Source organism: Poecilia formosa, unplaced genomic scaffold (genome assembly GCF_000485575.1).
Source record: "Poecilia formosa unplaced genomic scaffold, Poecilia_formosa-5.1.2 Scaffold128, whole genome shotgun sequence".
Lineage (NCBI taxonomy): Eukaryota > Metazoa > Chordata > Actinopteri > Cyprinodontiformes > Poeciliidae > Poecilia > Poecilia formosa.
Window position 1 is genome coordinate 1217301 of NW_006800067.1, and position 17939 is coordinate 1235239.

At 41.1% G+C, this 17939-nt stretch overlaps 1 protein-coding gene across 4 annotated transcripts in view; it reads right to left on the reverse strand.

The window, feature by feature from the left end:
* unc5a (unc-5 netrin receptor A) overlaps positions 1 to 17939 on the reverse strand; it is a 176621-nt gene that overhangs the window by 44415 nt on the left and 114267 nt on the right. For 2 of the 4 annotated variants that reach the window (XM_016676130.1, XM_007561579.2), the window contains exons 3-6: positions 13288 to 13431; positions 10623 to 10726; positions 9323 to 9503; positions 1730 to 1897 (exon numbers count right to left, since the gene is read on the reverse strand). In XM_016676130.1, the coding sequence (XP_016531616.1) occupies positions 1730 to 1897; positions 9323 to 9503; positions 10623 to 10726; positions 13288 to 13431 (597 nt within the window). The remainder of the gene's footprint in view (positions 1 to 1729; positions 1898 to 9322; positions 9504 to 10622; positions 10727 to 13287; positions 13432 to 17939) is intronic. The other 2 variants (XM_016676131.1, XM_016676132.1) reach the window with 1 other exon arrangement.

Genomic DNA, 17939 nt, shown 5'->3' on the forward strand with positions numbered 1-17939 from the left:
AAGAAGGCTGGACGGCTGCTTCTTGCTGAGTGCGACTCTTGCATATGCGAGTGTCTGGTCATGCGTTCAAGCTCATGATTCATCCGTTTGTAAATCATTTGGCTGATGAAACAAAAAGGGGTTTAATGTGGGAGATCTGATTCCGTTAATGCCTCTGCTTACACGAAGGCTTTCGGCGCTCCTTGGGAAACGGCAGGCCAGCATCCACAGCCGCTGGTGCTGCCGACTGTGGCCAGCTGCAGACAGCTGGGCCTGTCAGTGCCACTGATGCCACCGGCTCAGACGAATAAATGTGAGAATCGCAGCCGGAGACCACGCTCTGTTGCCAAACACCGGGACTGACAGGTGTAAGTGGGGTCATGTTGCCCTAGCATCTCTCATCAACAAGGGGGAAAAAAAAAAAGACTTCTTTCTCTCCCAAAAGTCTCTGTAAAAACGTATTTGCCGGACACAATGCAGTTTTTTTTTTTTTTTTTGCCATAGCTCCCTTTTGGTGGGAATTACACTCTTTCTCCTTGAGGAGCAGGGGAAAGATGAAGGAGGAAGCGGTTTGGTCTAACAATAGCAGCTTGGACTGACATTAATCTCTTTAAGCTCATGGAGGTCAGTAGCCTGCTTTGCTGTGGAGGAATGTCAAGCATCCCTGGGCACCGCTCTAATTCTAATTCCATTACTAGTTTCTCCGGCTCTAATAATTCAGACTCTGTTCACATCCTGGCGCTGCGTCGTGCATTTGTGTTTCCTCCTCCCGCTTTATTCCAGTGGGCCATGTTACTTACACTCATCCTTGACATCTAGTAATGTCTTTACATGGGAGATGTGTAACAGAACGCCTTGATCGCTGAGCAAGATAGCCTCAGTTTTAGGCAGCAAGACGAAGCTCGTACCTCCCCCTGCCCCCCTTTGTCAAAGGTGTCGTATTTCCTTCTCTGATATTTACAGATTGAGGGAGATTTCTCCTGCGGTCAGCGTGGCCCCAGCTCCCTGTCAGAGCCAAACACCCGGCTCCATTCCCTGCCAGCGTCTCTCTCTCCTTTTCTTTCCGACGTTATATCTGATTCCACCTGTTTCTATCCCTGCTTCCACCTTCCTCCTTCATTTTCCTGTCCAGGTCTCTCCCCTGTCAGGGGTTTCTAATGCGAACCAGCAAATGAGGCAGCTTGACTTCCATCTCAGGCTCCCAGAGATCAATAAGTGTTGCTCACTATCAGCCACGACGCTCTCTGCCTCTCAGACTCTCTCACAGGGGAGACTGAGCCAGCAAATGAAATTCCCCTTAACTCCTCTCACATAAACATAGCACGCAAGCTCCCATAATTCAGATTTTTTTTTTTTAACCACACATTTTAAGCAGCAGCTTGAACAGGAAACAACAACAATTGCTCTGGTGAGAGCGACGCAAAGCCAAGGCTGTGTCTATGTGTATGGGGTGGGAGCTGAAATAAAAATTAAGCCTATTCACAGCGCAGCTGATGATGCAAACAACGTGTGATAGTATTAAATCCCTTGCAGGATTGCTGTGCAAGCGCTCTAATTGCAGAAGGCAACAAAAGCTTGGTATGTAAAAAAAAAAAAAAAAAAATGCTACTTGGAGTTGGAGCTACGGTGCAAAAGGGCAGGGAAAAGAATGAATTGATGACTTCTAGATGCAGAAAAAAAAAGAAAATGCAAATAAAGGAAGCCACAAGAAGCCAATGCCACAGGACAAACAGGGCTGCCTGGGAGTTACCTGGACAGGTGGCCACGCAGGCACTTTTCTGGACGTTCTGCCCCTCACAGGATGTGCCTCCGTTCAGTGGCGTGGGATTGGTGCAGCTCCGGCTCCTCTTCTGCCAGCCACGCCCGCACACAGCGCTGCAGGACGACCAGGTGGTCCATGTGGACCAGCCACCGTTGACTGTCAGACCGGTGCCGAGAGGAGGAGGAGGAGGAGGAAGGTGGGGGGATGTTGGGGATGGGGGAGCAGTAAGGAAGAGGGGAAGGTTGAATGGAAGGAGGGAGGAAGGGATGGATGGATGAAGGAACAGAGCAGCCAGGTTTACCCGACATGCAGAAATAAAAAGAGGTGTGCTACATTTGAAAAATCGTGACTGCCTGTACACTGCTGGGCTCCACACAGAAAGGTGAACACATGGAGGAGCAGGAGCAGAGTTGGCTGCTTCCTGCATGTGTGCTGGAATTACAGCCAAACGCAGTGAAAACAAAATGACTCAACAGGAAGCGGAGTATAACCAAGCAACTTGCCAAACCAGACTAACACAGTTGCTGCAGCTGGGTGATGTTAAAACTAATATTATATTTGAGCGTTGTCATAAAGTCATCATTTCTAAAGCTCTTGGCCATGGTTTTTCTATTTGGAAAACCAAACCATTAGTGAAATATCACTTTAAATTACAGTGTCCCCCAAAAACTTTGAATGTTTTTTTTTTCTTTTTCCACATTTGGTCATGTCACATCCACAAACTTCAATGATTGGGATTTTATGTTGAACAAACAAAGGAGCTCGCAACTCTAAGATGAAAACAATTAAGTTTATATATATCTAACATTTTTTCCCAATATAAATAATTAATAAACTTAGAGCAGACCAAGTTACACTTTGGTGACTTTCATTCATATGACTTGTACCACAAGTTGTTGTAAATCACTTTAAATTGTGCATCAACAAGCATTAAATGTGTTAGATAATAAATCTAATGGTGTAGATAATCTCACATTCTCCAAAAACATAAACAAAGTTGGAATAACATGATTCTGTCTTGGTTTATAAAATACATCATGGCTCTGCTCCACCTCTGTTACAACAACAGATGGAAACTAGCCATTTGGCTATAATCACCTGTATTTAAATGTTCATTCTTACGTATTATTATTATTTTTTTAAATAGACTAGAAACTAAATTAAACTAAATGAGGAAAAATGATACAACTTAAAGTCTGGAAAGTGTGTCATGTACACGTATTTATTAACTCTGAGTAGCATTTCATCGTCTAGTGAAGAAATTCATCCCTGCGTCATGAAGCTGCCACCACCAGGAGCCACAGTGGGGTCGGTCGACGCTCCAGGCTTTTCTGTCACACATGACAACTAAATAGGCCAAAACGTTACATTTTTCCCCTCTTTTGCCCAGAGTGCCTTGTATCACATGTGGCTTGCGGCTCGAAGCAGACAGAAAAAAAACAACTAAAAACGCCATCTCTTTTAAAACAGTTTTGCAATAAACTTGTACAGATGAGTCCCTCAATGATCTCCCTCTGGTCATTCATAAATTATGAATCAAACTTATTGCTGAACTTAAAGAGGCATGGAGTTGAGTTTCTCAGGGTCAATATAAAGCGTTGAGCACAAAATGAGAGTCAGAAAACTCCTAAAACATTAAACACGTTTGCGGCGTGTTACAGCTTTTGGGTTTTATTTACGAGCGCAACAGAAACCAGCTTTTATGAATCTGTACCAAACTAAGATCCAGTGATATGTTGTTGTTTTTTGTGAAAGTCAGCTCAACTTGTTCAACATGCATTTACTGGCCATGCAAGTCAAATACACACAGTGGTAGTCTCTGTGTTTTGCCTTAATTCTCCCAGCCAGCTGGCCGTCCAGATTGCCTGTAATTGCTGTATCACACAGTCGAGCAGCACCGTCGTTTTACCCCTTCACAAGTCAGCTGATACCAGGTTCTGACTCTTTTTCTTGACAAGTCAGCGACGCCCCCTGTTACTTGGTCTTTTCATAGGATAAACAGAGCGAAAAAAAACATCGTAATGAAGTGCTTCGTGAAAGGTGAGATACACCTTCGATTTATCTCTCTCGACAATCTTTTTCTGTCCACGCTTTGTAAAACAAAGGTGTTTGCCACACGTGACTAATTGTCATTTTGACAAAGTCTCCTGTCTCAGTTGTGGATGTCAGCAGCTCCTCCAGAGTCACTATGGGCTTCTGCGCCCTCTGTTTACTATTTAGGTCATTTCTAAAGGCAATTAGTTGCACTTGATTTCGCTTAGGGGTATCAGTTTAAATGAGGCTATAAGGATTTTTGTTCTACCTCACAATCATGCACTCCTTTGTGTTGATCTATTACATAAAAGCCCAGTGAAATATGTAAAGATGTGTGGTTGTACTACAGTGTCTAAGGGGCATGAATACTTTTTTTTGCCAGATACTTTAAACCACCCTTCACACACCGATTTGACGACAGTATTCAAACAAAGCCTAGAGTTCAGGCATTTCATGAACTTTAAACAGCAAATTCCTATTACTGCAGCTATTTGCTGAGCCATTGCTCCTGTTCTAAACTTTAAGTGTCAATTATCATGTAACTGATACTGTTGAAGCGCCTCTCAATCATGGCAGGTGATTACATCAAATCATGCAGCTTCTTTCCCAGCATCTACCGTGTTTCCTCCAGCCTATGAGCTACACAGATTCCTGATTTATTGACCTGAGCGGCACTGTCATTGCCTCTCTGTACATACTCCCTTCGTAATTTCCCCTTAACTCTCTGCGCTTGTCGGGGCTGAATCATTTCCTTGCCCTCTCTATGCAATTGATTGCTCGCCACAGCAAGGTAAATTGCCAGGCAACTCGGCCTCTGATTACCTCTTAGCACCGAGTGCAGTCACACACCAGCCGGGTCTTGTTAAAATGCATCTCTGGGCCCCCTGTTGAGCCGCCTTGGAAAAGTAGAAGTTATTATCAGTTGCTACCGCTAGGTAGATTAACTAAAATGGTAGACAGAGATGCTGCACGATAAACGGTTCGCTGCAAGGTAAAGATACAGGAACATCAGAACCAGGTCTGCAGATAGAGGAACAATTTCCTCTGTTCTGATTTATCCTCAGCTAATATGACTCATTTTATCAAGCGCATATTGAGATGAGAGGGATGTTGCACAAATGGCCTCCTGCATCAGTCTTTCATAATTTATTGGAGCAACGAATGAAAGAGACAGCTTGAACCCACTATAGAGGCGAACAATAGGAGTGTGAATGCTCTTGCCTCCACAGTAAATTAAGCTCTATATTCCCTTTAACAACAACCTAATCAATTATAATCAACACCAGTCATAATTGCGCTTTTTGTAACGTTTTAATGCCTGTGGCTCGATGAGGCATATGATAATGTGTGGTTTGACCACCTGCTCTAAATTAACACGTTTCTTTTGAAACCATTCAGAGTGAAAATGATTTCCTCACTTTAACTGATGTTCAAAACTATTTCAGCATTTCTTACCAACTTTAGAGTTTGCACAGTTTTGACTGAATAAAAGATGGAAACCTTGAAAAAGTTCCTCTCAATTACATTTTACCTGACAGGTACTGAAATAACTATTATTGAATAATTTTCCCAAAAAAGTTGCCACTTGGAAATAATGTGAGATGAGTGTTAGACTTTCATGCCTCCAACAAGCTGAGTAGGACTCAACCTGGACACAATATATGGAATGAAATGGTCATAACACAATCAATGTTTACAACACAAGCGCTGCAAAGGACTGCTTTGATGTAATATTCGGTTGGGTATTGAGTTTCACGTGGTGTTGAGTCGCACTGTGATTGCCAATCATCTATCTCGTCAAGTAGCGGGTCTCTAACTGATGCACATCATATAAACGTAACGATATAGGAGGAAAAATGAAGAAAAAATATTGTAAACAAAGCTGCAAATGTCAGATAACATTGCTCTATCTGCTGCTTTTCGTAAGATAGTTTATAGTGTTTTAGAGATTAGAGAAAGTACCTTACTAAATGTTTTAATTTATCTATCAAGGCTACTTCTAGTAGAATATCTTCACTCTTTAAGCATCATTCCCCCCTAAATCTGCTGAGATTTCACTGTGAGCTTTAGCGGACTGAAAAGAAAAAAGGGCCGTGAATCTTTTAGAGGAACGTTAATCTGAGACCTGTGCAATTTAATCTGCTTTTTAATTGAATAGGTTTGATCTTAATCTTTTGTAATAAACATGTTTTTTCCCACCTGTTTGTTGTAATAGTCTCATTATAAATAGTTTGAGTGGGAGCAGGACAAAATCAAACCCTTTGATTTTTCTGAGCAAAAGTGGAAAATAATGACATAATAAAAGCATGTTCATGCAGAAAAAAGTGTGTAAATGGGAAACAAATATCCAGATATTTTCTTATGGAACGCCTGTAGTGCAGCATGTATTGCTGTTTTTCACAGCAGAAATGCATCCCTTTGTTGAACTGGTGTTGTGTACGTACCTGCCCACGGCAGCACACATATGTGTGAACTATAAAAACACAGCTCACCTCAAATTGCTGTCACCTGTTTTCGTGTTGGCATTTTTGCTTCAAAGACACACACACACGCGCACGCACACAAACTTTCACACCCTGTCTGCAGAATGTGGACTTTTCACTTAAAATCTGCCAAAGTAACACCTTCACTAAGGTGCGGATGTGTTTATTTGTCCTTTGGAAATGCGACTCCTGAGAATTAATCGGTAAAATTGTGTTTTATGCCACACCTGGAGTGTCTTTTAATTCTCTGAACATCTGCTCACACAAACTTTTTTAAAACTTTCTTCTTTTAACACAGTTTTTCAACTGCAATTTGAATTAACAATCCACATTTAAAATGTGTCTATTTGCATCTGGAGAAGCTATAATGAATACGTCTTTTAAAAAAAAATCATTTTAACAACAGTTGCAGAAAATAAAAAATAAAAATGGTCCCCCTTCTATTCTTTTGTTTCTATTTAACAGGATTTTTACTAGATAAGAAAGTTAAGCAAATTTGACCTCAGTTGTGCAAATGAGACTCCATGTTATCCTTATTTGACAAAAAATAAACACAAAATGGAAAAACTGTAAAAGTGCATCTAATAGGTAGGGTTTCTGACAATTAGATAGAAAAATCTGTAAGTCTAAGCTGTTTGAAAAAGTGTCCAGGAAAATGTATTTTCTTCAAAGTTTGCATCTGAATGACAAGAGAGTGAGCCCAAATTACTGATCAGTGTCCATGAAAAAATAAAGCACCATGTTTGGCTCAAGCCAAATACACTGAATAAGCACCCATACATCAGACCAACTGTTGACCACAGTGGTGGAGGAGTTATGATTTGGGATTGTTTTGCAGCCACAAGATCTAGGCACACATAAATCAACCAAAAATATCTCTGTATTTCAAAGTTTCCTAGAGTGAAAGTTGAGGCCAAATGTGCTGAAGCAGCTGAAAGTTTTCAAGAAAATGTCTGAAAAAGAAACAAACTGAGGAGTTGCCACGGCAACATTGAAAGTCTACACTTCGGCTAAATTAAAGTATTTTAGTCGAAGCAACATTGTAGAGACCAAGAACATTTTTCTCCACAGCACCGAGAATGATTAATAAAGTCATACAGAAGAAAAAAACAAACAAAAAACAAACACTGCTTCAAGATTTTGTAGTTGAGGTTTGTTTATTTCATGAATTCGTAGTTTGTCTTTGACATCTGGGGATATATCTAATAATCTTAAACCCTAAACTAGAAGGGAAGTGTGCTTTCTTTTCTGTACATGCAACAGTGTTTTATATTTTTTGGGTTATCATCAGTTTTTAGCTAAAATTCAGAGTTTTCTAACTTTACTACAACCCCAGGCTGTACTGTTTAGGAAGCCGCAACAGGAACAGCCTATGACTAAGACATTGTTTCTGAATATTCATTTTTCTCTCATAAAGTGGTTTTGTGAGAAATCCCCAAGAGACTTTAGTGTCCCGTTTGTATCCAGCGGAGTATAAAGGCGGTCTGTAATGTATGGATGCTTCCATTGTGTGCTAGACTTGGAACCATCTGCGATAACAAATATGGGGTTTCTCTGCATTTTAATAAAGGTCACTTGGCTTATCAGGCCTAGTCATTATTTACAGTTTGCTGTTAATTCAATTTCTTTTCTCTTACTGGATCCACAACAAAGAGGGAGGAAGATGGCAGTCATGGCATCCAACATTGCCAGCTTTTATAAGAATGACTGCCAGACACACATTTAAGTTGGTGTAATTAACGTCCAGCTATACTAGCAAAATGTACTGCTTGGTGAGAAATGTGGACCTGACGGTGCAAGCTGCCACCATATGTCACTCATTTGTAATGCTCTGCTTTGTAGTTATCACAGCATAAAATATGGACACAGTGCCTCGCAAAAAAAATATTTGTACTCCTTGAACTTTGCCCCAGTTTGTCACGCTATAACCAGAAACATTAATGAGTTTAATAAATGGCACATATTTCAAATGTCATGTGTGTGCTCTGCATTTGTATTCATGCTCCCTGTCCTCTGATTCTGCTCAATAAAACCCCATATATTTTGTCTTCAGATGATTTCTAATTAGTACATAGTCTCTACCTGTGTGTGATTTGACTTTATTATAAATGCAGCTGTTCAGTTCTGGCCTCAGGGGCTTGTTAGGGAACCAAAAGCATCAAAAGACCAATAAACACAGCAAACTGGTGTTGAAAGTCGCTGACATTTTAACCAGTGTTAGGTTAAAAAAGCAATAACGAATGCTTAAACACCAGACTAAACTGACGGGCCGAAGCGATGAGAGTGTTAATGAGTATAAGCCCATGGTGACTCTAGAATACGCAGAGATTGAGCGATCAAGTTGGAGACAATGTCCAGAAATGTTAGAGCGACTGGCATCGAGATTCACTCTCCAGCAGGACAACGACCCAAAACATACAACCAGAGCTACATTTAAATTAAAGTATGCTCATGTGCTAGAATGACCTAGTCAAAGTCCAGACTGAAACCCAGTTGAGAATCTACAGAGAGACTCAAAAAACGATGTTCAAAGATGCTGTTTAACTGAGCTTCAGCTAATTTGCAAAGCAGAATTGAAAGGAAAAAAAAAAACTGGTAGAAACAAACCCCAAATGACTTTCAGCTGCAGTCGCATAGAAAGTCAATGTGACTCGGGGGGATTGAATGCAAACACTGCCAGACTTCTCCTATTTTCATTTGAATAAAGATTATAAAGTCATGGATCACTTTCCTTCATCGATGCTGTGCTAGTTTGTGTCGTTCTATCCGATAAGGTACCAATAAAATACACTGACGTTTGTGGTTGTAACACAACAAAATGAGAATAAGTTCAAGGGATATGCATCCTTTAGTGGGCTCTGCAACTGCGCAATGGACAAAAAACCTGCAACCCGGTATGTTTCATCCAGGGGAGCACACAGAGGTTAATGTGGAAATGTGGAATACAAGAAGAAAGTAAACATGAAATGATTCCTTTGGGCAGTTTCTCGGTTTGCATAATTTGAAGAAAAAAAATTGCACCAAGACCATTTAACATCTGCTAAAAGAAGATATCGTGACCTACCATAGACCAGGACCGTGGCGGAGTTGCTTTTGCGGCGAGCAACGATGTTTTTGGCCACGCACGTGTAGTTGCCCGTGTCCAAAAGGCGGGCTTTTTTGATGACAAGATTGTTGTCAGGTGTGATGAAAAAATTGGGGTCACTCAACGGGTCGAGCACGTCCTCGTTCCTCTGCCACTCCACCTGAAAAACATATTTCCACGGTCAGAACTCGGCTCAGATCAACAGAAACGCGCTCTGCGGCGAGCAGATATCATGTAGAGGACAGACTACGACATGCAAAACAAGGACACGAAGGCCGGTTTGGTGCTGGGAACAAATTTTACTCGTATAGCCAACTGATTGGAAAATGTATTACTTTATACTGTGAAGAGAGCCGCTTTTATTTTGCAGCTGCTGGTGGCCTGTGAGCAAAGCCAATCATGCTCTGCAGTGCCTTCGCTTCTCTTTCAGAAGACAAAATTGAAGTTATTCCCGTCCTGGTGTATTCACGGACAGGCTCGCTTGTTTTGCTGCTCTCACTTGACCCCGTGCCGTCTCCAGAGAAGCGATGGTATGGCAGCATTGTTGCTGGTATTACTGCCAGTTGCGATACGCCGTATAATTGGGCTTTCTTCCTCTTGCGCGCGCTATCTCTGCTTTCTCCCGCGGTGACTTCTGCTCTGATGTTCTTTTCTGTTGAACCGCGGTTGGCACCTTCCTTCCCATTTCTCTCCAAACAGTCCCTGCACTGTCGAGCTGTGATTGGCTTGTCTGCTGGCTCTCGTCTCTGGGCTGTCTGAGCTAGCAGCCGAGGCTCCTGTTGTGTTGTTATTAGAGCAGTTAGTGCCTATCTGGGACCGGGGAGGATGCAGCACATGAGGTGAAACAGCTGGCACCACTCTGGCCCTCTAAACACACACCGGCAAAATATGAGAGGGGAGAGAAAGCGACGCAAGCAGAACAAGAGAGGAGAGAGACAGAACGAGATAAGGAGAGAGTGAGACAAATAGAGCCATTCATTATGGACGGGCCTTTAGAGATGCCAAATGGGGAGTGAAGCCTCCGAGCCCATCCTGAGTGATGTGACGAGATGATGTGATGTATGGCTTCTCAGAGATGTGGAAGCGATCATAAATCAATAACAGGGAATAATTAGAGGTGTAATTTATCCATACAGGGATGGTTGTTCCCTCGGAGATGCAGCAAAGTCACTTTTTGCTCTTTGCGCCCCCCCTTCTCTCCCACCCGCCTTCTAGGAGAGGAAAGAGTAAAACGATGCTGGATGTGAGCCTATAAATATCTTCTGTATCTGTGTCTCACCTCGGCTTGTGGCACTCCCTCGGGGGGATGGCAGTGCAGTAACACCTCCTGGTCCAATGCCACCTCTTTACCCTGCGGCTCCTCCTCAAAGTTTTTTCTCAGGTCTTGCACAAAGAAAGACGGGGAGAGGAAACACAACCAATTAGGATGTTTGTTAGAGCTCATGACATTTGAAAGAAATCCTTTGAAAAAAACAAAAAAGCCCAAAAACAAACTGGGTCTGGTGATGTTTTTTAAATTCCAGCCCCTGAAATGTTCAACCGTGGCCTCGTGTCGCACTCCAGTTGGCCTCTAAGCCACAGTGGAATCAGTGGCACCAACCATGTTGCTTATTACAGGCTGCCTGGCTGGTTCGGAGATGTTTGTCTGCTGCCAGAGGGACCTGCGCTGAGCAAAAGCAATTGCATTACCCCTTCCTCCCACCCAGCCTCCCCCCTCACCAGCCCCCAGCCTCAGGCAGCCTCCGGCCCCCATCTGTGTGTCGGCTTGGAGCAGCCGCACGAAAACAATGCCCCAAGGCGCCTGGACAAGAGCTCCTGCAAAGCCCGCCCGGCTGCGCGGGGGCTTCACTTTATGTCTCATTGAGCAATCTTACAGTTGCATCAAGCCCTGCAATATATTTGTCTGTAAACCCCAGCTGTGAGTTGCACAGGTAGAAGTGGCTCGGCTTTTTTCGTCTTGCAGGAGGCGGGAGAGGGAATAAACGCAGGTCTGTTTGGACCGGATGAGACAGGCAGGCTGCCGATAGCTGGCGGCTCGGTGCAAATTTGATGTGTTCAACCCCGTGTTTTGACTCAGAGCAAAGCAATGTGTTATCGTGTTTGCGAGGGGCTGAGGGTGAATTCCTTTAAACGGGATGTTCAGCCTGTCCTGACCGATCACACTGGAGGAAACGTTGAGACAAGCGGAGAGTTTCATGACATTTAATTTAATTAAAGCAGATAAAAGGGGACTGGAGGACACTCGAGACGTAACAGCTCTAGAAAGCTCTAAAGTATGCGAGTGTAAGTGGGGTGCGGATAAATATTGGAAATGTGTCCTGATGCATGGCTATTAAGGCATGTGTATGTCCTTATCTTACATCTATCTGACTTTGTTAAGATCCCCAACAAGGGTAGATAATGAATGTGTGTTTTCGAAAAAGCCTTGTGGTTTGGAGCCTGCGCTGCATTTGCCTGTGTCTGGAATAATACATATTTATGTGGGAATTAATAGGCAGAATGCTGTAAAATGCTCAAATGTAAAATGACTCCTTCTAATAAAGCTTTTGAGGCGGCGGCGAGGGATGCGCCTGTGTTCCCCAGGCAGATTTATGATTGCTGCACAGCAATAAATTTCAATTCTGTTTTTATTCAAGTTACTTTCACAGGGATCATTGCTGATATACTGTAGCTCGTGAGAAATATGCTCATGAATACTTAAATCTAGTGTTCCACTTTTTCCCCTTTTACCCCCCTTTTTTTGCCTTTCTTCCTGCAGTATTCAGAAATGTTCATTCAATAATCAGAATCACAGGAACAAACATTCTCCTATCCCTAAAACATCTTCACATTTTTGTCCAATACAGCCACAACTTCTAATGGATTCTTTAGATTTTTTTTTTTTTTTTTAGCTAGACCACTTGAAAATATTACATAATATTGAGGTTGAAAAACATTAATAGTTTTCTTTGCATGTTTTCTGGCCTTCTTGTACTCCTAAATATAACTCAATGCAATAAGTTTTCTCCCAATGTCGTCATTAAGGACGCAGCAGATGAGTCTTTTTGAGATTTAAAAATCAGGTTTTAATAAATGAATCCATCCAGCATTAAAGAAATCTCTAAAACTTTATTTTAATCAATAATCAAACAGAACCTAAACTGAGAGGCAGAGCAAGCAGAGCATCAATCAGTCATATATGCCACAAATCTGGTCTTTATGAAAAAAAAAAAGAAAAAGTCACGAGAAGTTTTCTCTTCAATTTCACACAAATCATGTAGAGGATACATCAAACATGTGAAAGACTTGGTTAAATAAGACCAACACTAAACTATGTTTACACTGTTCTGTGTAGCAGAAAATTAAAACCACACATAACCCTAAACATGCCATCGATGGAAAATGGATGGGATGAGAACAGGGCCATCCAGGCGGTCCGACGCTGTGAAATAGTTGAAACTGGGTTGGAGGTTCACCTCCTATAGCAGCAATATGATCCTGAACAAACATCCAAAGTTACAGTGGAAAGTTTTAGATGAAAGCATCCTGGTCGTCCAGAAGGACAGAGTCAAAGTCAGATCAGATAAATTCAGCGTTTCTATTTTCCTATATGTACGCTAAAATGTTTTCATGTGCCACATAAATAGACTGAATTGAACTAAATAGGATCTGCAGAAAGTCACCTGCCCTGTCACCTCAAATCCCAACAGAATAAGTTTAATTTGAGGCTAAAGCACAAAAAAGTGAGTATTAACACTTTTACAGGGGGCACTATAGCTTAATTTTAACAACTCTACGATTGTGGTCGCAATGATTTTTCAAACTAATTGTTAAATAAGAGTCAGTCCATGTCTGTCCCTGTTCTGATCCTAAGCTCTTATTACACCTAGGCATGCAAATGTGAGCACCTTGTTAAGAAACCCATGCATTCGTAATGACAGTGAGATCGTTTTAAGTGCACTCACAAGCAATCCTGATGTACGCTTTCTGGCTCTTCTGCGTTCCAGTGGTGCTCCAGGCGACACACTGACACCAGTACTCATCGAGGCCGAAGATCTTCTCCACCTGCTGCCTGGTGATCTCAATCGTCACCTGCATGACCGGCAACGCTGCAAAGCAGGGACAGACATAACAGCATCATGAATCACCCACATCAGCTTGTCGTGAGAGCAGCAAAAAGTTAAACGGCTGGGTTTTGTACTTTGAGTAATTAGACAATAAAGCGAGGCAGAATAAACAAGCAGACAAGCATAATCCTATATAAACAGAGGGCTTGTTAACGGAGGAAAATGAGACGACAGCCTCACAGCTACCCTGCTGTAAATCTGGAGGGCGTTAAAATGGCAACAGTTGGGAAGGAACACCGGAGCGCTAAACAAACGCTGGAAACAAAAATATATCCAGCGTCGCCCGCCTCCCTCTATCATCAAATCTAAGATGGGAGGAAGAGTTCAATTTGTGGAGCATTTCTACAACAGCGCAGAAGTAAGAGATGCAGCTGTAACACAAGGTAAAAATAGCTTTATTGCTTTTCTGCCAGAACGGACTGACAAGTCTTCTCTAAATAGAGAAAAATTGGGACAAAAACCATCCTGCCAAACTGACAAAACACTATAACGTTGTCACAAGCTTATCTGAGTTTAGAAATCTTTCATTTCATTGTCGTCCGATGTTATATATATATATCCTCTATATGAGCTGCGACCTTGCCCCCACTCCCATTTTCACCCATGTCTCTTTACCTCGATAGAATAAGACGGGAGATTGCAATGTTTTTCTTGAGCTTTCCGCTTTCGCTCCGTCTTCTATTTTCTGTTTGGGAGACAGTCGTTCATCTGACAGTTGCAATGGAAACCGGAGGCCGACCGAAGGGAATGACTCAGACAATTACATTCGGATTCAGTGGGGGACCTCTCTTTGATGGCCATTTGCATAAAAGCACTTTGAGACTCCTCCACGCCCCTCACACTCCTGATGTGTCTGAACTGATCATTTGCTGCTGCAATCTGATGCGGGAGGAAGTGGCACCTGCCACAATAACAAACACATACGTTCGGCCTATTTTAAAATCTGCAACACAACAACAACAAAAAATAAATAATAATAATATGGTGACTTTTGGTTTCTGTTGCAGAAAAAGCGGTGGCTCTGTCGCCGACTCAGTGATAAGTAGCTGTGAGGGTCACTGGCAGACGGCCATGTATTCCTATCTAAGTGCAGTAGATTTTTCTATATGTGATCACAGTGAATGTGACTACATGTGCTGTGAATCCAGCCCTGAAGCACCACTAGGAGCGTCAACAACAACCCATGCTGTCCGTCGGATTTCACCAACGTTGTTCACCAGCAACAGCTAATTTGGCAAACAGAGTAAAGGGTTATTTTTGCATATTTATTTCTTCTCTTAATGCTGCCGATAAGTGTCAGAAATTGAGATTCATTTAAGAAACAAAACAAAAACAAAACAAATGCATTATTTAGAGCCTCCATTTACTCTCTTTTTGTCTCTTTGAAGTCGAGCTTTTTGGAGGAGAGTGTTTGTGTGCTGACACGAGTCTGCAGCCGGAGAGTTTGACACAGGCTGAGAGAGCGCCTAAAAGCTAAAACAAATGGCTAAAGTAACAAAATGGGCACTACAGAGAATGAACAAATGGAGCAGAAGAAATCCAGCTTTCTCTTTTCTGCAAATCAGCATTACACCTGCATCCAGCTTTCCATGCTGAATATAAAAACTAACAAGCGGAACAACTTTTATGTTTGCCACTTGATAATTCCGTATCATTTTGCAAATTACGCATAATAAAAAAAATGAATCTGAAAATCCTGAAACCAGGTCTAGCATTAGGAGTACACTGAGTCATTGCTCGGCTTTTTAAAAATCCCCAACCTGAGCGGAAAATGAATTAGCTTTCTTGCTCCAAATACAAAAGCTGCCATTATAAATTAGTTATTGACACGACTCATAAACTTCTTACATGATACAAGAGAAAAAAAAAACTGCTGATGTAAAGCAAGGCCTTAAATCTACATTTCAAATTAACTTCTTAGAAATCCTCTCAGCCTTGGATGTTAAGTAGAGAAAAACATCTGATGGCTCTGATTTACGCCAAGCTCTCAGCAGCTTATGTGTGCAAAACAGAGAGCCATACCTGAATACATACATTTAAAATCTGGCCCTGACTGCCATTCTGAGCTCTGCATATACCATTTGATTAATGCAAACCTTCTTATTCGCTCCGAGCTGGAGGGCAAAGGGACCACAGATCCGTTTGGACATGGATAGCATGAACAATAGCAAGCTGAGGTGAGAAATCCTAAGAAGAGCAATTTGAAGCTCTGCTTGCCAGGCTAATTGCATTCTGTTTCCTTATCTCTTCCTGTCTCTATAATTACCTGCTTTATGTGTCTGACACCTTCCAGTAACACCCCTCTGAGTCACTCTGTCCAATTTCACTCCAATTAATAAGAGGGACAAAACAACCTCATCACTTATAGAAAAAAAAAAGCCACTTAATAACAGTTGGATGGGGTATATTTTATGCATTTTTTTAAAAGTTGACCTCTTTTGAAGATGAAAAATACAAACTTTTTGATCCTTACTGAAAGAAGGCCAGTTCAGAAACTACTTTATCAAAAAACAAATATCAAAAAAAAAAAAAAAAAAATATCCTCACAACTATGGTTAATACAAACTTATAATAATCTGCTAAGCAGCCTCTGATGTTTCAGTGTTTTTAAAAAAAGGGAAGCGAAATTTTACACGTTTTCTCCTGCACTTAACATTCTTGTTAAATGATAATTAAAACATGACACGATTCCCTCAGCCTTCAGTTTGATCTGCGGCCCATTTATAAATGAGCTCAAATCCCAAACCTCAGTAAAATTACAGTGAAAAATTTAAAGGGTGATTATGTGATTGACACCACAGGAATCCTGGGCTTACAGCTGGAACCCCGGTGAGTTAATTTTTATTGGAGCGCAAGGGGCAACTTAGTGGGCTGTGCTCAGCCATGATATGTTTGCCTCTGTAGCGCTGCAAGGAAATTTAGAAGAGGCTGACAAACAGGAAACAAAACAGCTTGAATCCAATATCTAAAGCATGAGAATGAGCTTCTCTGGCAACGTCCTCACAGACTGTTAACAAAACCACTAAATTCAGATTCAGCTTTTCGCCCTTGACATTTTCTGTGTTCCAGTGAACTCGTCTGAAATTTCCTGGTTTTATTAAAGCGTTGTTGTGTCGCTCGGTTGAACAGCTGACAATGGAGAGACCAAAGGTGACAATGCTAAGATCAACGAGAAATGTACAGTAGACTAACGTTCAGTCATCTTTGCAACATGCATATAAGTGCTTGGATCCAATATTTGGTAGAATATTTTGTATTTCAGTTTCATGCATTAAAAGTCTTAAAACTATCTTTGGCGGCCAATTTGATAAACTTTCACTAGACTTTAATAATATAATGTGATGCAGATTTTAGTGACAGCGACGCAACATTCATGGAGAGCAAAGGAGATAAGATGATGATATGAACGAAGGTTTGAAAAGTTCGGATTAATGGTCATAATTATTGCTACTGCAATATTCCAAACTGTTTTGTAGCTGAATGTTTTCCTCCTAAGGTGCAAACCAATTTTTATAGTTTACATTTTATAAATGTATAAGGGTAAGGTTTAAATTTTTTTTATTGAGATGAAAGAGCCTATAGTTTCCTCCAGTCCTATATGAACAACTTCTTAAGGAAGGACCTACTTACTATTACTACTACTACTACTAATAATAATAATAATAATAATAGTAAACACTACGGGATGCACGGTTAATTTTACAAGCTAGTATCAACTTGTTAGATTCCAAATAATATTTTACAAAAACCAAAACGACTAAAAAGACATAATCTTCTGACACATTACCAACAATCTTCAGAGACATATGTTAAGATATTTGTTTCAAATGTATGTTCTGGCTAAATGAAAATAAGAAAATTTAAGTTTGCTAAGTTATAACATCAGACTAGCCATTCTTACCTGAGGTTAAAAATAAGCTTTGAAATTGTTTTCCATCTGTTTACAGCAATATTAAAAGTAAACATCTGCTTCCACTGTTAGAAAGTTTTAAATGCTACTGAAAATACTTTTTTTTTTTCAAGAATAAATGCTTTTAAAGATTTTAAAATATCTTTGATTTTAGCTGGTATACAGTGTTTTTTTGTTTTTTTGCCAACATAGAGCATCTACTATGGAGATGTTGTTTTCCCTACAAAGCAAGAGCTCATATACTGGAGGTAAAACAACATATACATCAGAATCTGCTTTAAACTCCGTCTTTATGAGATAGAAATACCAAATAAAAAAATAAAAAAACACTGGATGGTTCATTGACTTCTTAGTGTGTTCTTGTTTTAAACGAGACCCTAAAATCCACCGATAATCTTTACATTTTCTGTCACCCTGGCACCAAAAGCAACAGTCCCCCCTTTGTTCTGTGTTTGTCAGCAACATGGTGTCCTGCAGGCTTGCTTATAATTTCTCCTCCTTGTTGGCTCTTTAATGACTTTGTCAGCATATCACATGCAAAATAAAAGGATGTAGCATTTTGTGTAGTAAACATGCAAGA